The sequence below is a fragment of the Belonocnema kinseyi genome, chromosome 10 (genome assembly GCF_010883055.1).
Source record: "Belonocnema kinseyi isolate 2016_QV_RU_SX_M_011 chromosome 10, B_treatae_v1, whole genome shotgun sequence".
In the NCBI taxonomy this organism is placed as follows: domain Eukaryota; kingdom Metazoa; phylum Arthropoda; class Insecta; order Hymenoptera; family Cynipidae; genus Belonocnema; species Belonocnema kinseyi.
The window spans coordinates 8429933-8455176 of NC_046666.1; the positions used below are offsets into that span (position 1 = coordinate 8429933).

Here is a 25244-nt window from a genome sequence, read left to right on the forward strand (position 1 = left end):
TTAGTGGAAATTTAAACTACTTTGTTAAAAATTCCTGTTAAGGTTGAAGATTTATCTCTAGTAGAAAATTGAACTATTTCGTTGAATGTTCGTTTTATTTTTAGCTTAGAATTAATTTATTCGACTAAATACTTGCTTATTTCATCTTGAGTTGAAAATTATTATGTTTTAGTTTAAAATTCAAATAAATTGGATATATATTCTTTCAACTGCAAATTTATCTGTTCCATTTTTGTTTGAACACTTATATTTTTCATTTATAAATGCAACTATTTACTTGAAAATCCATATACTTTATTGAACATTCATCTTGTAGTAGAAAATTAATATTTTTGGCAAAAAATTCAGATATTTAGAAAAAATTAAACTATTTTGTTGAAAGTTAAATTATTCTGTTTAAATTTAAGATATTTTGTTAGACATCTTTTTTTATTTATCAGTTTCTTGTAAAATATTGGATAATAATATTTTTAAGTTAAAAGAAACTGAAATTCCAGAATTTCAGAACCTTTGTCTTTAAAATCTTAAATTTCGTTTTCCATTTCATGTTGTAAAATTGCAGAAGATCCGCATGACAAATGTTTAATATTAATATTAATTTTATTCCTATCAATTTTTAAATGATCCAATTCTCAAAATTTTAGTCTGAAAAAATTCAATTTTTAACGCCTTGAAATTGTCCTATTTTGGAAGTTTTAATCTGGAATAATTCAATTTCGAGATTATTTAATTTACGATTCATTTTTCAAATTTGAAAGCTTTGACTAATAAATTATACAATTTCAACACTTTTTCAATAAAATAATAAAAGTTTCCAGATTTTATTCTGAAATTTTGCAATTTTTAGAGAATCTAATTCAACATTTTTCAATTTTCAAACACTGTCAATGTCATATTGTCAAATTTAAACGCCTTTATTTATAAATGATACAGGTTAACTTAATATAGCGAATCTAAAGTTGGTTGATTTGCAAAGTTTTTACTTTAAAATCATTCAATATACTTTTGTTTTTAGACAGAATCCTACTTCAATTTAAATTAATTCTAAGAATGAGAAAATTACTACGTTGTAATTTTAAAACATAAAAAATAATTATTACATTTTCCAACTTCAATATTAATAAAAAAATAACTTTTTTATGTAAACTGCGTAATTTAAATTTGTAAAGATTACAGCAAATTCACTAATATGGGTCGTCATTATGTGCCAAAACGTTTAAAACAATTTCATCGTTTTTAATTCACCTGACCCTAAAGGCAATAACGAATATCAAAATTCCCAAGCAAATATCAATTTTATTTAATAATGGTGTTTTAAATTATTTGTATTGCTACTATTATGAAGTAGAAAGCCAGAGAATTGAACTTGCACGTGCTTTCAATACTATTACTGTAATAATTATAGAATAAAAATTAGAAAATGAAAAAATCATACAAGTAACATCTAAAAAGTAAGTAAAATACGCCCTTTAATGCATATTAAAAATATTGTACTACACCAGACTATACAAGATATTATACTTAAACCCAACTACATTTTCCTCAGAATAAAATTCTCAAGACGAATTATCCCTGGATAACTAAAACCATAAATACCATTCCAGGGGAAGGGGGTTCAGTGACATGAGTCTCGCGGGTGTTCCTTTTTGTTTTAGAACTTCCTAATAAATTCATAAGCCCAGAAAGGGGCTTAATATCTGCTGCTTTTTCTCACGTACATGTCACGACTGGAAAAGGTCTGACCTGAAATTCAAACATTAATTTTCGTCATTCGAATTGCCTTAATTAGAGACTTGAGACTCGAGAGAGTTTTTAATTATGAGCGATAGCGAACTGTTGCTTTGGCAGAAATCAAAATTTCACACCTCTGTTGTGGATGGCCATCGAACTTTAGCAAAAAGTCCGATATGCTGGAGGACATTACCATAGCTGCTAAGGGAGCAAGGGTCTACCGAGGTTATGTGATAATTATTAATTGGTTTGCGTAAAGCTCAGTGGTGCTCAGTAAATCGTGTCTAAAGTAAATTTATTAAATAAAAATTATTTTATTGAGAAAAATTAGTCAAAGTAGGCACTGCGCGCCCACAAAAAATCCTATTAAGGTAATTTGCCCATAATAAAGTTCTATGTTGAATATCAAGCGTTAATATTTAAATGTTTAATAAGAATTAAAAAGAAGATGAATTTGAGCTAACTTCAACATAATATCGTAGTGGGAATGGTGAATTGGTAATTGACTTGGTATCTGGAGGTTGAAAACTCCACTACATCACGGAGAAACGTTAATCGGATGAGGTTGGTCTGGCAATCCAGATAATTCTACGAAATACTCGATCGTATTTCTGAACTCCTTCGACATTGTCCTGGAGGTGGAGTAGGAAGAGTCTCGCTCCCTGAGCGGCCTCCAATTATCCTGCGGGAACCACGTGGTCCTTGTGGTTCCTATGGTCCCTTTGGACCACCCGCAAAACACCCCTTGGACTATCCAGTCTCTGGAGTCGGCACACCTTAACACGAAAATTACTGCCTTGCTGAATTAGACCCATGATACGTGTTTTAGTGCTGATAATAGTCCACTATTGCAAACTATCCTACAATATATAATACAATACTCAAAATTAGGATGTAGCTTCTAAAATTATGAATGTATCCCCTCAAAGAGATTATTTATAAAAATTTGATTCATATAGTTACACGAGTATCTTTATTATTTTAATTGCAACCTTTGTGTCAGGTAGCTCGGATTTTACTGGTAGATGATCATAATCACTGAAAGTTTTCATTGTATAGTTACACATTTTTCGCTTCAGATAATAATGTGTATTTTTAAGGTTTGTTGATAAAAGAAGATAAAAAAATTTATTATATAATTATTGACGACAAGAGACTCAGTAATAAGAATTTTGAGAAAATGAATTTGGATTCATATGCGGATTTTAATGAAAAAATTGAAAAAGTGAGACAATTTCTGTAAGCAGGACTTTAAGTAACTGTCAAGAATACTTACGGCTGCCGCACAGCCAATTCAATTCACTTTTTTTTAAATCACTTTTAGTAACTTTTTTTAATAAGTTAACCCGTGGGTTGACAGTGATTGAATTCAGATCTGTACCTATGTTTCAATTTTTTTTAATCCTGTTGAAATCGGTTATGGTAATTTAAAAGATTCCAAATTTTTTAAATAGATTTCAATAATTTGAAGGAATACCACTATTTTTTTAAGATTTCAGGGCATTTTAAATGATATTAATTAATTTTCAAATGCTTTAAAAAGTTTCAAAATATTTTAGGTCATTTTAAAAGGCTCCAAAGGAGTTTAAATAGATTTTAACTATTTGAAGGTATATCAAAGGATTTCAAGAAGTTTACATTATTTTTAAAACTTCTAACAAATTTTAAAATACGTCAAGAAGTTTCAGGGAATTTTAAAAGATAGCCCATCGCCCATTCACCTTATGTGCGTTACTCCTGGCTTTATCAAGCAAATTTTGTCTGCAAATTTACTGAATTTTAGAAGAAAAAATGTACATTGCTCTACTTTTTTTCTTATTTTCGTTAAACGATTATTCATAAAAACTAGGTACATATGGTTAGACAAGTATCCTTATTATTTTTATTTTATCCTTCACGTACCGCACTGCAAAATCTACCTATAAGATGATTATAATCACTGTACAAACTTACATAATGTAGTTACTCAACTTTAGTTTCGAGTAATAAAGTTTAATTTTCAATGTTTGTTAATAAATTAAATCAATACATTTAACATAATTATTATTCACAATACGGTACTAAGTAACAATAATAATAAGGAGATGAATTTGAATTTATCTTCCATTACTAAATTGAAAAAGATTGAAAGTGTCTAGCATAATAATCGATTTTCTTTGCATCGCTAGCATGCTGAAAGTAATAATGTTTCCTTTGAATTAATGATATGACGCAGAAACAAGTTTTAAGCTCTTAAAAGATTCATATTCTAAGTTCTTCAATTTTCTTTAAATTTCACGCTTTCCTCTCATGGACCTCTCACGAATCTGTCTCTATGTGTCCTATAGACGTCATTCTGAGCTATATGGACTCTATGTTATATGAAGTTTGTTACCAGTCGGAGTGCAATGTTGCAAACGAGCATTGCCCCTCAGGGCCTTTGCCTATGTTGCCGCATCAGTTGCAAGATAAAATATACATTATACAAGCTTCCCATGGGTCCTCGTCAGTATTTGAAGTATATAGCTATCGACCATTTCACGTCTGTCGATCGTATAGATTTTACCTTTACGTACAGTCCATCGTGATCGTGTCTAGACGATGCCTGAATGTTTAATATCATTCGACACCCGTAGAGGTCTTTCTACAATCTAGATCCTTCGGAACACAAAGGTATCGACAGGCAAGATTGTTCTTACGACAGCCAGGGGTGGGAATTTCTATAAAAAGTGCAGCTTTCAATACTCTTTAAATTATTCCTTTCGATTTCGTGCAAGCGAATAAAATTCAAAAAATAAATCCTGTCGAAAAAAGTGGCACACCAATATATATATCGAAAATCGCGCAATCATTGTTTTCGAAAACGAGTATTTCAATGATTTAACTTGCGACATTTATGTGCTATAACCCAGGATTTATCTGTAAGATGATAATGATCACTCTAAAAATTTACTTCTCGTAGCTACACATCCTTCGTTTCAGGTACTATAGTTATTTTAAAGATTTAAAAAAAAATTAATGTTAAAGAATTTATTATTCAGACCCCTACTTTTAAGATTCGTTCCGAATAATACTCTATTTCAATGGATATCATTACTTTTAAATTTATAAGTTTATAAATGTTCCACTGATAAATAGTAGCTCTCCTGGTTCGAATCCGGTCTGACGCAGGTATGAATTAGTAAAATAAAATTCTAAACAAACCATTTTTGTTTCTGTATTAGTATAACTAATTTCAAGTTTATAGTTCATTCACGCATCCACGAGGGGCAAAACATAAACAACGTTAAATAAATAACAAAGAAATAGTTTCTCTCGTGCCAAATTAAAACGCAAATTTTTCTCGCGTAGACTGGTGGACAAAATTGCATTGCGTACGAGTAACACGACTCGTTAGCGGCTAATCCGCGAGGGTTGTGGAATGGGGGTGAAAGGGGGTTGAAAATAACACAGTCGTACAGTTTGTGTTAGTTGGGGGAAAATAAGCCACCCCCGTGAGCTCAAGAGTCACCCCCCAAAACGAGTGCGTGAACATTTGAAGGGATGAAAATAAAAGGGGTTGGGGGAGGTGGTATATTTGGAAGGGGTAGTGCGAGAGAGCACGGGTTTCGTTGATTCAAGTGGGCACGTGATAAAAATGACAATGATGAGTTAATGCAATAACTGTGTTCCCTCCAACCCTCACACGCACCTATTGGTTCGGTGCGTTCCTCTCTGAGCCGGAAGGGCCACCCCGAGGAGCTACATGCTCGCACGTTTGTTACTCTGGACCTACATGTTGGATTTTCCGTCTGAGATTAACACGCCTTTTTACCACGGCGGATTTTGTTCTAATCTTTTTTTTTTATTGGAAGGGGTGGGGGTATCTTTTTATCATTCAAGGGTTTCCTCTTTTTCCCCTTTTAAAAAAGTTTCTTTTTTCTCCTGTTTTCAGGGATATTCCCCGTTTCTCGTTTTCAGCTCAATTGCTTAATTATTTTAAAAATTCAAAAGTCCGTTTTATGTTTTTGATTAAGAATTTCTCTCTTCTAGTTAAAAATTAAACCATTTGGCTAAAGATTGAAGTATTATGTAAGAAATTCCTTTTTTTTTTACTAAAAGTTGATTAAAAAGTAACCTTTTTGGTAGAAAATTCTACGTTTGTCTTTTTAGATAGAAGATTCGTCTTTTTGGTGTGAGAATTAATTTTGGGTTTGGAAATTCATCTTCTTTTGTTGAAAGCTAATTATTTTAAATTAAAAAATCTACTATTATATTTTTTCTTAAAAATTAATATTTTTTATTGAAAATTCAACTTCAACTTTTGTTTAACATCTTCTTTTATTTCACATTCGTTTTTTTAGATAGAGAAATCTTACCTTTGAACTGAAAATTTTTCTATGGCTAGAAAATTTAATAATTTTGATAAAAATTCTATTAGTTTCTCAAAAACTCATATTTTGCGGTCGAAACTTACACTGTTTCATTATTTATTGGTTAAAAATTTATTAAGAAGTTATCTTTTTGTTCAAAAATTCAACTGTTTGTTCGAATATTCGTCTTTTTGGGTAGAAATTTCGTCCTTTTTTATTGAAAATTCATCTTCTTTAATGACAAGTGATTTATTTTTTATTTAATAGTCTACTATTATATTTTATGGTAAAAATTTATCTTTCTTATTGAAAATTCCACATCTTCAACTTTTTTTTTAACATTCTAATTTTTTAATCAAAAATTGATCTTTTTTCGAAAAATCGAACTATTATATATATTTTTCAGCATTCATCTATCTTTAATTAGATTCTACTATTTTGTGAAAAATGTAATTATTTGTTAAAAATTCGTATATTTAGTTCGAAAATTCTTTTGTTGGTAAACAGGTAATATTTTTATAGAAATTTTACTCTTATTTTTCTTGAAAGTTCATTCTATTCATTTGAAAAGTTTATTCTGATGTTTTTAGTTAAGATTTAATTTTTGTTATGAAGAATTCTACTATTTGGTTCAAAATTTGTGTACTCCGTTGAAAATTCAAAAATATTATGAAAAAATTATCTTTTCGGTCGAAAATTCAACTATTTTGTTGAACAGTCGTTATTTTTGGATTAATAGTTTATCTTTTTTTATGCTGTGAAATGTGTTACTGACTTGGAGACCGTTTGACAGATTTTGTGGTTGATGTTCGTGCCAAGTTTCTAGAATGTTCTCAAAGAGTCCCAAATAATATCTTGTGCAATTGTCAGAATCGAATTCATGTAAAAATTCGACAGTTTATATTTTAATTTGCCATTCAATTTTCAAAATTCATTTTTCTGACGTCATCAGGACCCTTTGAGAACGATCTAGAAACCTAGCACAGATATAAACCACACAAGGTTTCGAATGGTCTCGAAGCCGGTAAGGTAGAAATTTGTATTCAGAATTTGTCTTTTCTAGTATTTCAATTTTTTTATTTTGAGGTATAGTTCGTCTTCTTTTTAAACAAAATCCACCCTTAAATGAAAGTTGCCGAAGTAAGAGAGAATTTTCGATTGAATCAGTCCGTTTTTCAGTGTCCCTCCTAAATAAGTGGGATGGTAGTGAAACGAAAAAGAGTGAGATGTAGCCTTAAGGGACGCCATTAAGAGGTGACTGCCACGTAAACCGGAACTCCCTCGGGAGAACCGGAAGAGAAAGTACAATGGGAAATGTAAGATAAAAAATTGGCAAGTAGAATTGCCACAGAGTTAGTTTCGAAGTATCTACTCGAAAATTCGACAGCAAAATTTCATACTTCCGTTTCCGTACAATTATTAATAACTAGTTTTCATTATTTATGGTAATTTGTAGTAATAAGTGTATTATTTTTTTGGTTCTAGGTGAGTCCAATTTCAAAGCATTTACCTCCCAATGTCCGTAAGTAGAAAATGAATAAATAGTTCAATCTGAAAACCTTAACATTTTTGGTCGAAATATGTTGCATTTTCAATAAAATACTTTAATTTTGAATCTATTAAGAATATTTTTAACCAAATGGTTGAATTTTCAAACAAAAAAGAATTTACTTCATCCAAAAGCAGTTGAATTTTATACTAAACAATCTAATTTGTATACCAGAGAAGGATTTTTTATAAGAGACTTGAATTTTTAACCAAGAAGCTTTTTACTAAAAAAAAAATTAATTTTTAACCTAGAAAGATAAATTTTCGACTTAAATAGGCAAATTTTCAGCAATAAAGTTCAATTTTCAAAAAAGCGGTTGCATTTCAAACCTACAAAGGTGAATCTTCAACTAAAAAATATGAGTCTCACCAAAAGATGGTTAAAACTTAATTTTCCAATAAAATACTTGGGTTTTCTACTAAATCATTCAACTTTGAACAAAATAGTTGAATTTAAAAAATTGAATCTCAACAAAATAATAAATTTTCAACAAAGATGCTTAACTTTTCACCAAATGGTTGAATTTCCAATCAAAAGAGGATTAATTTATAAAGAAAAATATAATACTTGATATTATAACTAAGAGCAGATTTTAATTTAGACAAAAAGGGTAAAATCTCAAAGAAAAATTTAATAACTGATATTACAAGAACACAATATTTTTATTACCAATAAAAATCAATGTTTAACCAGGAAAGATTTTTCAGTCAAGAAAGAAAATATTTTTTAACCACATTGTGAATTTATGAACCAAGAACTCGATTTCTCTACAAAGCAGTTGATTTTTCAAGAAAATGTTAATATAAGTAATAATAATTTTTAACGAAACAATTCAATACTGAGCTAAAGACGATTCATCTTCTAGCAAAAATGGAATAGTTAAATTGGGAGTTTAAATAATTGATTAAATAAAATTCTTGAACAAAATAGTTTTAACAAAATGGGGACTAAAATGTAGAATTTGTATCCAAAAGAGATGAATTCTGAAACCAAAAGTATAATAGCAGACTTTTCGTTTAAAAAAGAATGAACTCTCAACGATAAATAGTTGCATTTTCTTATTGTATTTTATTAATTCATTTCATTAATTCAATTTCCATTAATGCAAGCATTTTAAAAAATATTTCATAGTTTCCGTATGCTATTTCACAGTCTGCGTAGACTTCTCCCCCCCCCATTATGTGACAAATCGTCACAAAGCCTGGTACCCTTTCCCCTGGAAGTGTTGCTTAGTTTCCGAAAAATCCTTATTCGATAAGAATTAACGTTTAGGTTACAGTTTTCATAATGATCCCTGTCTCTGGTATCAACAAATTCTAAGAATTTTTTCACAAGCGCGGAAGTATATTGAACGATTATTGAACGTAGCTTACATGATAATTTATACAATTCATCGTGAAGAAGTATTGTCAATTAATTAATTAATATTAAAAATAATTATATTTTTTTTTGAATTTAATATAAGTAATTAATTTTTTAAATTAATTAAATTCAATTTATTTGATTAATTTTAATTTCTACTGCTTTTGTACAATTTCACAATGTTATTTAAACGTCTTTTTATGTAACCAGAATATCCAACGCCCTCATATAAGAATTTTCGTTTTTGAACTTGAGATTTGACGTGAGTTTTTTATGTTATTTATAGCTCTGTTTTGTACCAAATCCTAAAATAAATGTAAAGTTGATCAAAATCCAGGAAAGTTCTGCATTTATCGAACTAATTTTGTCAATTTTAATGATTAATTTTCCTCTATGTACTACGTGTTAACTTAAATATCAAATTTATGAAGATAGGCGCAAGATGATAAAAGATCACATATCGATAAGATAGATAAGAGATAGGTAGGAGATAAATAAGAGATAAGAAACACAATTTAAAAACTTCTTGCACAAGTAAGGAAGGAAAAGTTTGTTGCAGTGAACAAAAATCAGTAAGTGAATTTGAATTCAACTAAAAATTATCTTTTTGTACTTTTTAAAATGTTCAACTTGTGGATACTACGCCTTATTAGTCGTTTAAAATGGAATGAAAAAGACTTACGAAAGAGTTTTTTAAAATAAACACCTGTATTTCTATTTTGATGTAAATGTACCATATCGATGACATTTTTGTTTATTTAAAAAAATTCAGTTATAAGATTTTTTTATTCACGCGGTGCTTGCTAATAAAAAAAAATAGCCGGGAATTAAAATAAAACTGCCAATCCCTGGAATAACCCACGAATACAAATCCGAGCCGGGATTCTTATTTCAAGTTTTAGAAAATATATTTTTTATTATTAATCGCGATGAGAGGACAAATAAATTTCAATGTTTATCCTTCTTTAAAAGGTTGTATGTACGAATGATAAAATTCATTTCCAAATGTTTGTAAATCCTATTAATTAAAGAGAAACTTTAAATTGTTCAAAGTTTTTTAATAATAGCAAAACTGAAAACTAAGAATATAAAGTACTGTCAAGCATTTTTATTTTTATTTGCTAAGGACTAAAATGAGTTTACAACCACCAAATTATACTTTATTGGATGCTGATAAAAGGAAAGAAATGTTGACTCTTTTTACTGGAGAAAGAACCGGGTGGGTGCAAGTTGGAGAGAAGAAGTGGTTTTTCCCCTATACATACACAGAAGAACGGGAAGAATTACACAATTTTAAAGCTAAACCCTCGGACACTTGGGTAATTTCTCATCCACGGTCAGGTAAGATTCCCTTAAAACCTTTGAAACTTCTTTGAATTTTGTCTACAATTTTGTAACCTTGCTCATGGTTCTCGGCTTATGAATAGAATCCCTTTTTTATTCTTAAACATGTGGCAAAAAAGTGATGGATACTATTGTTCCCTTTAGTATTGAAGATGCATTGACAGTTTGCATTCTTTAGTGATAAAACTTTAGAATTAAAACTCCTTATTTAGATGCTGTGATTTACAAAAGTTCAGAAAATTTAAGAGAACAAGCGTAAAACAGCCATCAAATATCATGTTTACGCAGTATTCACCAATGTCGTGAATACTATTTTTAAAGAAAGCTAAAAGGAATTAAAATTTAAATATTTTAGGTAATATATTTTCATATTTCCATTTTGACCACTTTTTTATACTTTTGTCAGGGACGACTGTAACGCTAGAAATCGTTTGGCTTCTAAGTAATAATCTAGATTTCGATCGAGCGAGGAAGAAGAGACTTTCTGAGAGATTTCCATTTTATGAGTAAGACTTGTAAATAATTATACAATTTGAATTTTTTTCATGTTGAATAATTGTTCTAAGAAAGTTCTGCCTAAAATGATTTAGGGTGAATTGGCTTAATTGTCCCGAAGTAATAGACGAACTTATCAAAAAGAATGAAGAAAACGTAGAGTTTTTTACATCTCTACTGATACCTGGCAATAAAATTTTAGAGGCTGTACAATGCCCAAGGTTCATTAAATCACATATTCCTCTTAGCCTGAGGCCAGGTATCTTGGATTCTGGCTGTAAGGTAAAGTTTATACAGACATATGTACTTTAAAAATGATTCAAAATATTTTTATCTCAAAATTGTACCCAGCGAAGTGGAGTTAGGATGGAGGGGGCATTCAAAAGCTACATCATGCTTCTTTGAACATTTTTTCCACCCCTTCCCTTCTTCGCTACAGATCATCATAACAAGTTTAGGGTTCAACCCTTTATAAATAAAAAATAATGTTTAGATTACAGTTTTCATGGGAGGGCCAACCTAATTTACCTTAAGATGATCATGATCCCTGTATCTCGTATCACCTTTATTAAAAGGTGTTTCAGAAGCGCCAAAGTCTATTGAACGGTTTATTTTTTTCAAAGGCAATTTAAATACTCCAAATTGAAATTAGGAATGTCGCTTAAAACTTGATATTTATTAACATTAATGTTTATATTACGTTTTTCAAGGAAAGCCCTACCTAATTTACCAGTAAAATAATAATAATATGATCACAAGTTAAAATTATATTTTATTCTAGATCATTTATGTGGCGAGAAATCCAAAAGACGTAGCGGTTTCTTGGTATAAAATACATAAATCTGTAGTAGGTTTTGGATATGTTGGTGACTTTCCGACATTTTGGAATTATTTCAAAAATGATCTCAGTGAGTGAATTTAAAATTAAAATAAACAAATATAAATTAAATAACTGAGCAGTTAAAAACTGGTAAATTGAAATATTTTTCAATTAAACGAATGATTATATAATGCTTTTAGCTGTATGGAGTCCATATTGGGAACATGTTAAAGAGGCGTGGACTCAAAGAAATCACCCTAATCTATTATTCATATTTTACGAAGAATTGCGATCCGTAAGTTTATTATAACAATTTTTGAATTAAAAATTGTCTTCATCTTAACAAATTTGTATTGAACACAAATGTCTCATGCATTAGGGTGAAATGATCAAATGTTGAGCTAAGACTACAAAAAATGTATGTTTAAATGTTTCTAGGATTTGCTTTCTGCAGTTAAAATGGTGGCGAGTTTCTTGGGAAAAAATTACAGTGAAAATCAGTTAACTGAGTTGTTGGATTACGTAAATATAGATAATTTCCGAAAAAATCCAATGGTAAATTTCAGTGAGCTATATGACTATGGAATATCTTCGTGCAGTCAATTTTTCATCGGAAAGGGGCAGACTGGCAACTGGAAGGAATTCTTCAGTGCAGAAATGGAAAAAGAAGCTGATGAATGGATTACCAAAAATTTAAAAGATACCGATCTTGTGTTCCCCATAATCAACACGAAAGACAATTGCCGTTAATTGGATTTAGATTTGGAAAAATTGAATCCCTTTCCCAATTTTGAAGATTTTTATAGGTTTTTTTTTTTGAAATCATCCGTTTTAGCAAATTATATTCTGCGTACACTTTATCCCAATTAATTACTGAAATGAATTTTAATCACTGTCATGATATATAATTTTAAATTGGCAATTCTGATTACAAGTGATTGCAGGTGATTGTGTAGTGATATTCATAAAACAATATTGCAATTTCATTCTGAATACGGCTCTCAAATTCATTCACTTCTTAATTAATTTTAAATGGATTTTGAATCACCCATGGATTACTTAAGTACCAGCCTTTCCTAAAAATTGGTTTGAGAGTTCAAATAGGGACAAAAATACAAGAAAAATTGTATAGCTGAAGCGGTAACATTTATTCTTGATGTCGCTACAAATGTTAGAAATGAAACAAGGATTTTGACCAAATGTTTTGAGCAGGGATTTACAGCAGAATTTATGAAACATTAGTAGCAGAATTAGTTTTTAAACTTTTGTAGGGTTTTGATTTTTGGATTAAAACTTATTTCATATCCTCGAATTTCTTACTATCCAAAAATGTTGAATTGTAATTTCGATTTGTTATGACATCTGAAATTTCTGACGTCATACAGATAATTTAAAGGTATACAGATCCTTGAAGGAGGACTCTTCTTTCAAAGCACCCCGAAATCTGAGAGGCAAGGAGGCTTATATAAAAAATCTCCCCAAAATGTACAAAATTAATGGCAAGAAACACTTTAAAATTTGAGAGGCACGCGGGCTCTTTAAAAAGAATTTTCAAATGCAAAAGGCGAGAAGAACCATAGATAGCAATCGTTTATTATTTCGTGGGTACTCTATTTCTATTTCAGCAGGACCTTTTTGGAACGTAAATCTGAATTAAAAATAAAATGGAATATTTATAGTAATTTTTTCTGGTAATCATTTCAACCATAGAAATTAAACGGGACTTTGCCGGTACTTTTGTCTTAAAAAGGTCATGCTAAAATAGAGGACTTATTTTGATCTTTTCGGGCACTTAAGCTCTATTTCAGTGTGAACTTTTTGGAACAGAAATGCTATAAGTACTTGTCAGAATTTCAAATGAAAATAAAATACAATTTTTCTGGTACTATTCTTCCTATTTGGTCTTCTATAATCTTTAAAGAAGAGTTGTTAAATAATATCACCAAACTGATTTTTATTGTAATTTTACTTTTTAAAAAATTGGGACATGCGATTTCGCTCAAGATTCCTTTTGTAGGTTAAAAATTCATCTCTTTTACTTGAAAATTCAACTATTAAGTGTAAATGCCACTGTTTGATTAAAAGTAATTGTTCTTGTTTCAAAATTCAACTAATATGATGAAACCTTCCTTTTTTAGGTTGAAAATTAACTTTTTTGTGGAAATTTCATCCTTTTGAGTTTAAAAGTTATGCTATATTTGTATGTAGTGAGAAGGATTATCTACTTGGTAGAAGGATGGGTATTATAGACGTGGTTAAAAGTGTAAGCAAGTGGGGATAGTTAGAAGCATGAGCTGTTGGGCATGGTTAATAGGATGAACCTTGTAGGCATGGTTGGAAAGATGAGCAAATGTCGAGTAAAAGGAGAGCAAGTTGGTGTGGTTAGAAGGAGAATCAGTGAATGTAGATTAAAGCATGAGTAAGTGCAGGTAGTTAGGAGGACGCACAAATGGATGTAGTTAGGAGGATGAGCAGTTTGGAGTAGATAGTAGGATGATTCTTGTTGGCTTTATTTAAAGAGCGAGTTAATGGATGCGTTTAAAAGTGTGGGTAAGTAGATATGTTTTGAAGGAGGGTAAAGTACACGTACTTTAAAGGATGAGAAAGTGGGGGTAGCTAGAATGATGTAGTTAAGAGGATGAGCAGTTGGGCATGGTTAGTATGTTGAACCTTGTATACGTAGTTAAGAATGATCAGCAAATAGATGTAGTTAACAGGATGAACAAGTGGTTGTGGATAGAAGGAGGATAAAGTGGATATAGTTTAGAGAATGAGAAAGTGGTCTTAGTTAGGTGGATGCAAAAATAGATGTAGTTAGGAAGATGAGCAATTAGGCTTATTAGGATGAACCTGCAGGGTGTGGGCAGAAAGATGATTACATAAGTATAGTAAAAAGAATGAGCAAGCGGATGCGGTTAGAAATAGGATAAAGTGTGCGTATTTTAGAGGATGAGCTAGTATACGTACTTCGGAGGATAAACAAATGGATGTAATTAGGAGGATGAGCAATTAGGTGTCATCAGCAGGAGGATAAAGTAAGCTTAGCTTAGAGGATGATTTATGCAGATTAGAAAAATGCTATGGTAGAAAAGATGAGCAAGTGGATGTTGTTAGGCGATTGCATCTTTTAATTTTCTAATAAGTTTAGTTTTAGTATTCAAACAATAAAGGTGATTTTTTGAAGTTAAATTGGAGAGGTTATCGAGGTCGAGGGGTTTGAAATTCATCGAGACTCTGGGTCGTATGGTACCTGTAATTATTCAGGACTTGGCGAGTGACGCCGATATAGGCATATATAGTAGTGTCTCCTCTTATTGAGCACACCGACTGCTCGGATTTCGAGGCTGCGGTTGTTTTTGGGAGTTAATTGGTCGGCAGACGGGCGAGCCATGCACGGTCGAGGTACGTTGCATAATTAATCCAGTGCCGACTGACCTCTCGGTGTACCAACTCGTATTTGCGTATTTCTCCACGTGGCTATAGACTTCATCGATAGACCTTATACATACGTATGCGGTTCTGTTATCTACACCCCAGAAATTACCGGCCACCATTTTTACAACAAAAATTCGTATTTTAGTTCAAATTGAAAGTAAATTAACTGTTCTAGAAAGTAATAGTTCTTCCTATAGTGCATTTAAGATTAGTAGCACTCTTGAGAAAAAAGCTTCAGTTGCGAGAAAAGGGTGGGGGAGGGTGAGAAGAAAGTTTGAATCAAATTTTATCGCCAGGTCGTCCTTCCGTAAACGCCGTAGGCCTGAGCCTGTTTTACATTTAAAAAGCATTATCCACCGACCGATTCGAATCCCTAGTGGCGATAAAATGAAATTAATGGTAGAGTCTGCCGATTTCCGATATATCGACGTCGAGGACCAGAAGGGGGCATGAGAATTATCACGCAATCGCTGGCCCTAAGTTGACTATGAACTTGATAAAAGTAGAGGAAAGGGAGAGACAATCCGAAACTTTCCAGATTCGAGTTCTGATGTACAATTTGATAACAAAAAAAGTTCGAAACTGTTGTCTAAATTTAATACCTTCCCAATGACTCCGGAGTTTGTAAAATATTTATTATTATTACATAGTGTCGACATCATTTTCAGAATTTAAATCGCAGAAAAAATTTAGTATTGCTAATGGTGGGTAATTTCGATTAGGAGCGATTTATTTCCTGCTATAATCTCGTTAAACGAGAGCTAAATTTTAGGAGGGTGAATGATAGTAAAAAAAAGTTAACTTGAAAAGTTCGGAAACAACCATTTTTGGCATTAGCCTCTGTACACCACGTGGAATTTTTTATCGCAGTGACACCACTGAGGGTGGGAAAATTCTCGAGGGAAATGAAAAATATTAGACAGTCTTCGTTGAAGGTAATAGATGAGTACTGCTAATTGGACAGATTAAACTTCAAATACCCTTCATTAGTAGGAAGAAATTCGTTACTTGCAAAAATAGAGAGCCGCAAACGTGGGATTGATAAAAATATACATCAAACTGAACCTCCATATCTTTGGTCCCCTACGTTTGACCTTTTTGGCTGTGACCTTTTACCTCTTACCACTTACCTTTGATATCCAGCCCTTGACCCCTGATCTAGCCTAAGAAACTGAGTCACAAAGTGGTTAAAAGTCGTTAAAAACCTAAAAATCATGAAAATTTTCCTCTGGTCGCCCTAGACACCCTTCCGTTAGGGCCTGCATACTTCTTGTCAGACTGTTTTAAGATTTGAATTTTATTATATTTTTAAAATGTAGGTTAAAGAATCGAACATGAAGGAGAATAATCCGCGAATTTAAAAATTCTGAATAATTTACTTGACGTGTGGAGCAGAACGTCAATCAAGTATCAAATAAAGTCATATTAAAAATGCTTTTAGGTGAGAGAAACGAGCTTATGGAAAAGCCCGGGTCGCTGTCACTGCGTTAAAAGGGTTTATACGACTTCTATATTAAATCCCATATTATTTTACCCCGGCGCGCGATAAATTACAAGCGATGATATTGTCTCAACGTGATTAACACGATAAGCGCGATAAATAGACACATCGCCCTGGCTGAAGCTTCATTTGAGAACAATTTTTATGGATGAACCTATAATATATATAATATCGATGCACATACAATAGCGGTCAAATTTCCGCGCTCACTGAAAAAAAATTAAAGTGAAAAGTGGCTTCTCATATAAAGTTCAGAGAGTGGTAATAGTGCATAAAAAGTGGCAAAAAACGAATTGATAAAAAATTCTGCTCATCTTCATTTTTCTAATAGATAAGTCACTTTATAAGAGAAGCCTGCTTTTGATTCGATTTTCGCAGGTGGTCGTACAATTTTAGTCGGTAGTCTATGAAGAAGAACTATTATATAATTAAAAGATAGCGCTTCTGGAATAGGTGAAATCTCTTAACGTGCCGTTAGCTCCTTAACGACTCGCTCCGAATACGAGTCAAACATTAATCCTGTTTAGCGCGCTTTATTGCCACTGAGTAAATTGGTACCGGGTACTAAATACCGAAACACATATAGGATTTTGTAACAGATAATAATCTAGGAATTCCTTAGAGGAATATATTTGGTGGCACAACATTTTCTTTTCTTTGTCTCAAACCCTAATTTTTTAATTTGGTCACATTGTCTCGAAATTCGTCTCGATTGGTCAAATATTTTTCATGATTTGGGCTCGTCGTCCAGAAATGTTAGAACAACTAGTCCATCCCTTTTTCCATCTCCGTCAATTTTTCGGATGAGGCGATATTGCTTTCTAATGTCGCAATCAACTGCAACTTTAGTGATTCTAATTTTGAAGTAAATTTGTCTATTTTTCTATTAACTAACTTGTTGTTTCTTTCATAAGATATGACTAAATCAATTACTAAAATCATAAAAAACTTTTTCTCTAGAGATATGTTTTTTGGCACGATAAATACATTAATGGGAATAATCTCAAGAAAATAAATGATTTGATGCTTTTCTCGCAATTTGAGAAATCCTTACACATCGGTCCTTCCTTCCTGAAGTTTTGACCACTTTCGGTGGCATCCTCAAAGACTGTATAACCTAATGGCAATTGCCGGAACGGTCGTTCAAACTTCTGACAGGCTTCTCTGTCCGCTCTGTAATTAAATATCAGGCTCATCCGTTAGGACGAAGGATTTCCCAGGTGAGCAAAGAATGGACGGATGGATGGACAGAAAAGAAACTGGAGTGCTTTTTTTTCTTCCACCATCCTCCCAACGATTCGATAATCGATAGAAGGATGGACCTATACGACTGCGAACCCACCCCCTCACCTCCTTTAGATCTACTGCTCCTTTTATTTTATACCACGACCATGGACCCTGCGGGACTTTAATAAAATATTTGAAATACCAGTATTGTTTCACGCCCACCCCTAGGCGCGTTCCCGCCAAAAGAACGAGAGAGGGATTAGGTGTTTCGTCGTTGCGACGCTTTCTCTTAAATTTTTATTCTTTTCTCGCTATTTTTCTCCACTTTTGCATCGTTGCTTTTGTTTCTTCTTCTCCACTTCTCAAAACGGTAGACTTTCCTACTCAGGGGAATTTCATGGCCACGTGCATTCACCTGAGCAGAGAAATATTTTATTGCAGCACTGCGTTGGATGGGGTTTTAAGATCTCGTACACAAACTTTTAAACGTATTTGACCCCTGAAGTTTGATCTATGACATGCCCTCTCACATTTCTGCTTTGACCTCCGACACGATGCGCCACTGCCAAATCTAACTGGAAGTTTAAGTTGAACTGAGACATTAAAGAATGTGTTATAAACTCGAGTGCCACGAAATAATATTTCGGCAAAGAAATTTGAGAAATAACTGATTTCGAAGAATTCACTTCTACTTAAAAGGATTCGATTATCCAATAACACATCCTCGGTTAAAGAAACGCTCCGTCTGGATAAAAGTTCCATAATCGGTGAAGACACGTCGCTGTACCAGAAAAGCTCTAACAAGAAGGGACCAAGAGTCCGAACTTGCAATGGAGGGCAAACGGATCTCCTGAAACTTTCAACGAATTTCAGACATCTAGAGTCCTTTTTCCCTTTTTTTTCGTTCACCCTTACTTTCGATTGTCGAACACTTTTTTGTGACCCCTCAAGTTCTTCTCGCACGTCCTGTCTTTCCTCCGATTCCAAGGAAAGTGAAAACGCGAATGAATGTCGAAGGAGACACGAAAGGAAGATCTTGTTCAAATTTCAAAACTCCACTATTAACGAAGGGAGGAAGGTAAAACAATATGTACCAACCCTTATTTATACTGAAGTGGGTTCAAGTTTTCATAAAGAAAATTATTATTTCAGGCAATCAGACAATTCATTTAAGGTCAGGGAAACTCAGACAAAAGGCAGGGCTTTCAATAACATTAGAACTTTGGTCCTTTAATATTAATGGTTAGGGAAAATAAAAATTAGTCAGGGATAAATCAGGGGATCTTGAAAATAACGTTTTTTTGTCACCCTATTTATTACTCTTAAATAGTATTTGCAAAATTGTGATCTAAAAAAAATAAAATTGTCAAATATTGCTAAATTTTATAAAGAACTGAGAAATAAATAAAGTTAAAAAATTGCAATCAATACTGAAGTTGGGTGTTTCGTGGGTTGAAGTAACTTTTAACGAGGGGCATATAAAAATAAAAGAAAAAAGTCTGAGCCTTCCTGTGTTAATCTGTCTTGGTGGTTAGGGGGATTCTGGCTTTGCCCAGGGGTGTGTATGCGCAACGTGTCGAGTACCAGCAGTGGAAACTTGATATTCGCGACATGTTTGAGTGGCAGGTAGCTTGGACTTGTTATCGTGCACTACTAGCCGAGAAAGTCAGAACTCTGAACGACAAGAGGAGAAAGTAAAAAAAATCAAAGTAGAGTCATCCTTTTTTAAAGAAAAAGGGATAATAAACTCGAAGTCATAACTCCGTTGGAAAAATTATACATTCGAGTCTAAATTTATTCCTTTAATTAGGTTACACTAGTTTAAAAACTTTGTTCACGTCTGTCCTTGCTCATCACAGATCATCACACAAAGCTCGCCCGTCCAACCCTAATTTTCAAACCTTTATTGATTAAAATTAATGTTTAGATTAAAGTTATAATGAAAGGTCCACCCTAATTTATCTATGACACGGTCATGATCCCTGTGTATGTAAATTGAACGATTAATTTTTTAAAAGGTAATTTAAATACTCCAAATTGAAAGTGTAAATGTTTTTTAAAACTTTATTACCAGAACTTTGTTCAGGGCTGTTTAAAAGCTACGTCGCGCCCTTTTGAAAAACAAAAAGTTGAATTCCAAATTCCAAAGATATATTTTTAACGAAATGTGAAAATATTCTAATGAAGAAGACTTAACATTAATCAGAAGTTATTGAATTTTTAAACAAATAGTTGAATCTTTAGGCTGAACAGAGACATTTTTCCGAACATTGTTGTATTTTCAAATCAAGAAGATGAATTTAAACCAAAAACTTTTCTACCAGAAAGCAATATTTGTCAATCCAGAATGACGAATTTTCCATTCAAAAAGACGAATTTAAAACATAATATTTGCAATTGCAGTCAAACAGTTGTACCTTTAAGCGAATGTAGCGAATTTTTAACAAAATAATTAAATATTAACCAAATAGTTGAATTTTCAAGCCAAGAGGACGAATTTTTTAGAAGTGCGTTGAATTTTCGATAAAAAAAATTGATTTTCCACGACAAAAATTAGTGCAACTTTCAAACGTATAGTTCTATTTTCAGCGAAACGATCAATTTCCAACAGAAAACGGAAAACACAACAACAACGTCAAAATAAACCATATATTTTCCCAATTGTATTTTATCCATAAATATTGTTCCAATTTCAATTAAAAATAATTTATTTTAAGTTACTTTTGGTCATTTCTGTTTTGAAATATAAATGAACAAACATTTAAACACTCGTTATAGTCTACAAAATCATCAGCAAATACTTTTAGAAATTTAGGAAAATAGTTATTTAAATTTATACTTGCCATGTGTAATATCACATTCTGCGTTCACCCCTTCCCCCCTCCCCCTCTAGTCGCAGATCGTCAGAAAACCTGTTACCTCTGCCCCTATCAGTGTGACGTAGTTTTGAAGCCCCTCATTTGATTAGAAATAATGTTCAAATTACAGTTGTTATGGGATGGCCTACCTAATTTACCTGTAAGTTAATCATGATCCCTGTATTTGGTGTTGCCAACTTTAAAGGTTTTTTTTACCAGCGCTAGAGTCTATTAAACGAATCAATGTTTTTTGCATAGACTCTAAATACTCAAAAAAGGATATCATAAATGTTGTTTAAGCTATTTTTTCACCGTCATTTAGTTATCTTAGCTAACAGGGAATGGGAATCTAAAAACGGGTAAGCCTAGGAGTTTGGAAGAAAAAGTGAAATGTGAGAGGTGTCAGTTCTCGTTTTGTTAATAAATTTATGATTTATATATTGTATACTAAAAATTAATCGGAGATAGATTTGCTCTTAGAAAGTTTTTGTTCAAAAGAGTGGCGGCAAAAAAAAAAGAAACATAGACTGAGCGACAATAAGAGACGTATTGTTTTCTACCCTGTTTCGCATCTCTGGGTTCGTCGTAGACTTTGATTTTTTGTTTTGTTTTCTGGCTTGTACTTTTTCTCACTCTTTTGCTTGGCTGCTTTAGTGCCAACAATCCGACACTATGTCCCCTCTCTGTGGACTTCATAAAGCACTTTTTGCTCGATGGTTTATCCGACGACACGCGTCGAAAGAATCCGGCTGTGGAAACACTCGTCTCTGGAGGGTTCCATTTTTTTTGACATGGGAGAACAAAACAGTTGCACTTTCCTTTCTTTTATATGTCGCAGAACCGATAACACAATTATTAACCCACTTACATTATTTTTTACATTTATTTTATCGATTAACTATTTATTTTTCAAGTTTATTTGATTGTTTGTTTTTCTGTTTATATATAATACCGTCGGAAATTTTCGGTGAGGCCAGCGCGAGTACATTTAAAAATCATCTTTCAAAAAAGGCAAGAGTTTTCTTTAATTTTTTACCTTCTTCTCCTTCCTTTGCGTTGTTATTAATCATTATTATCGAATCGAGAAAAATCTTTTCATGATAGTAAAGTGGATATCGGGGGTTGGTATAATTTGGCATGAGAAATCAGTAAGACATGAGAAATGAGAAAGTTGGAAAGGTAAATCCGATCAGTTTGTGGCCCTCTAGTGTAAGCAGTAGGTAAAGTAAGGAGCTACTGCGAAAAGGCCTACAGTTATCTGACTTGCTAATGTAGCAGCGATACCCTCAGGATTGTGGCGAGACGATTCTGATTATTCTCGCTACTTTTTGCTCCCCCTTTCTTCTTTTTGTCCCTCCTTTGTCCCTATTCCGTCAGCGAGACGATTCGGGTGGAATACTCTTCTCTCTGTCGATGCTCACACCTATTTTTTTTAAAGAAGCATTTCAGCACAAGTTTCTATGAAAAAAACAATAGGTTCCTTGAAAAAGAAGTGTCAAGAGCTAATCTCTTATTTTCTCCTTGTAAAAATAGATTCGAGTGTGCTTTGAAAATACTTTTCTTCAGATATATGTGAGTAATTTATAAATTTGTCATTATAATTTCTGAACCCCAGGTAGTCTGTTAAAGTCTGATGTAAGTTTTTTTGGAAAGGGATAGGCAAAAGTTTCTCATTTGGTTCTTGCGAATAGCAAGAAGTACTTCATTGCGAATTAAATTCGTGCACCGAGAGATCGGGAGTTCAACCCCAATTAGGTGCCACGTGACGTGGCACTCTAGATATTCATACTTGTTTTTGCATCCCCCGAAATAACGATGGTAAAGGCTTCCTTGAAGCTCTAGCGTCTAACCAAACTAAGCACCCTATTCTAATCTCTAATGCACCCGCCCTTTGATATGACTGACACCCCAAAGGCAAAAAGTAGATTCGCCAAATTATATATGGGTGTCAGAGTCAACGTTTTCGAATGAATAAACCGAATCTTACTTTGAAGTCAAGAAACCAAAGGTTTTTTGCATCAAATACTAGGGAGGGTTGCGCAGAAAAATTTTCTTAAGACTAAAAGACGCTGGCGCTAAAAGGTTTAATTTTATATCTCTTCTCGCTTACCGCCTCCCTAACCGAGTGCCTTACCACTGGTCCACTCTTTCCACTCAATTCTCTTTCCCTTGCCTCACCTCTTTTTTCCTTCTCCTACCGTCTTATATTCCTCGTCCTTCTCTTTCTCCTTCTTCTCCTTCTCCTTCTCCTTCTCCTTCTCCTTCTCCTTCTTCTCCTTCTCCTTCTTCTTCTCCTTCCCCTTCTCCTTCTCCTTCTTCTCCTTCTTCTCCTCCTTCTCTTTCTCCTCCTTCTTCTTCCCCTTCTCCTTCTCCTTTTTCTCCTTCACCATCTTCTTCTTCTCCTTCTCCTTCTGCTGCTCCTTCACCTTATACGTTTTATCTTGGATATATTTTTCTTTATCGTAACTTGTATATCTCCAGTCGTGATTTGTGCTCTTTTTTATTTCTCATGCATCCTTTTTTGTGCGAGTATTACATGGAAACGTTATCCTGACCTAGGAGGGTGGCATAAGGTTTGGATATTTCTACCTTTTTTTTTATTTGAGTGGGGTTCGGAGGCCCATAATGTCCACTAAATATCACTGACGACCTTGTACGTAGATTTGAACGGTCGTCTGCTGGCAGTTCGGGCCAAATCTACGTTTTATTTTTATCGTTGCCTTCCTGTCGTGCTCTGTAAGTTAGCCCGTTTTTTCCACCCTTCACTGCTGATATAATTTTAGGAATTCTGGTTTCTTTTCTTCAGTACTACTTTAAATTTTAAAATGCAAATTACATATTTTATTAAAACTAGAAAACACGGGCGCTATTTTGTCAAGCACTTGTTCAATTAAATATAAAATTAATATTAATGCGAAATTCTATTTGTATCTGAAATAATAGAAAAGAAAAGCAAACAGAATGTTTTTTATAATTTATAAAAATTTATATCTTAACTTCAGAATTATTGTTTAATATTTTCGTACAGTATATGAACAATAAAACCGTTGCAATTTTGTACAAGAATACCGGTTTTTGAGGAAAAACACTAACATAATCTGTATTGTTCAAATATTGTGAATATTATTTGAAATCTAATACTTTTTTTATGAATAATAGCAATTTTATACGTAAAGAACAAACAAAACATAAAAAATAGTTGAATTATCAACTAAGAAGAATTACCGATCAAAAATAATAACTATAAACAAATTACATACATTTTCAACTAAATTTTTCAAACGAAATAGTTAAATGCTCTGGTAGAAAAATTAATTTTTGACAAAAAAATGATTATTCAACTGAAATCATGAATCTTCTTTCAATCAATTAAACAATAAAGAATGCAGTTCAACATTCAACCAAAGAATTGAAAGTTTTACTGCAGAAGATGAATTTTCAAATAAATGTAATAATTGATAACTCAATAAAAAATATTTTTATTTGCAAAAAGAAACAGATGGATTAAAAAAAAAAGATTTTTCAACTGAATATTAGAATCTTTATCGAAACCAGATTAGTTTTCAATAAAACAGTTGCACTTTTTACAACAAGATTTTTTTGGGCGTGAAAGAAATAAATTTTTTTATAAAATATGAATTTTTAACGAAATACATTAATTTTTTACCAAATTCTTAAATTTTCTACAAAACAGTTAAATTTACAACTAAAAAGTTTATTTTCCACCGAAATAAATGAATTATTAACCAGAAAAATATTTAATAAAATAGTTACATTTTCAACAAATAAGAAATATTTAATTTTGACCCCAATAATCAAACTTTGAACTCAAAGAGATGAATGCTTAACAGCTCGAGAACATTAGTTTTTAACACAAATATCGATTTTCAAACTATCAGTTGGATTTCAACAAAAAATTGAGTTTATGCCAAAAAGACGCATTTTTAACAATATACATAAATTTTTAACAAAATAGTTCTATTTTCTACCAAATCACTGAATTTTTGAGCCGAAAATACGATTTCTTACCATTGACAGAATTTTCAACATAAAAGTTCATTTCCAATGTAAAAAGATGCATTTCTAACCAGAAATTTGTAATTTTAACGAAAAAGGGTGAAAATTTTAGAGGAAGAAGTAAATTTTTAAACCAAAAACAAATTGTTAATATAGAAAAAATATTTTAGCCAAATTGTTAAATTTTTAAGCAAAAACTTTTAACATAATTGTAGAATTGGTGAAAAAAGAGTTCATTTTTCTACCCAATTTTTGAATTTTTCGAGCCAAAATTTCGAATTTTCTACAAAACAGTAAAATTATTAACTAAAAAGATCATTTTCTATCGAAGCAGTTAACTTTTATAAAAACAGTTCATTTTTAACAAAAACTGTTTTATTTCCTAACAGGTAGTTTCATTTTTAACCAAAAAGTGAAATTTCTACTGAAAGGTATGCATTTTCAAAAGCAACAAAAAATTCGTTAGTCTAGGAAAAAAAAAATTTTTACAAATTTTTAATCATGAACCGAGAAGCTCAATTTGTAACAAAAATATTAACTTCTAACAAAACAGTAGAATTTTCAACAAAAAAGT

At 32.1% G+C, this 25244-nt stretch overlaps 2 protein-coding genes across 2 annotated transcripts in view; both read left to right on the plus strand.

The window, feature by feature from the left end:
* The window catches only part of LOC117181718 (kinesin-like protein CG14535), a 223153-nt gene that overhangs the window by 20773 nt on the left and 177136 nt on the right, over positions 1-25244 (plus strand). The window lies entirely within an intron of this gene.
* On the plus strand, positions 9513-13582 carry LOC117181719 (sulfotransferase 4A1-like). The gene is made up of 7 exons (XM_033374663.1): positions 9513-9545; positions 10100-10314; positions 10724-10823; positions 10908-11094; positions 11594-11720; positions 11833-11927; positions 12071-13582. Exons 2-7 carry the CDS (start codon positions 10107-10109, stop codon positions 12380-12382), a joined length of 1029 nt encoding a protein of 342 aa, XP_033230554.1. The 5' UTR covers positions 9513-9545; positions 10100-10106; the 3' UTR covers positions 12383-13582.

Bases quoted from the DNA above. Each gene is read 5' to 3' on its own strand.
- LOC117181719 (XM_033374663.1), top strand. From the start codon at position 10,107: ATGAGTTTACAACCACCAAATTATACTTTATTGGATGCTGATAAAAGG. The intron at 10,315-10,723 runs GTAAGATTCCCT...TACTTTTGTCAG, and splicing joins AATTTCTCATCCACGGTCAG to GGACGACTGTAACGCTAGAA. The intron at 11,928-12,070 runs GTAAGTTTATTA...AAATGTTTCTAG, and splicing joins TTTACGAAGAATTGCGATCC to GATTTGCTTTCTGCAGTTAA.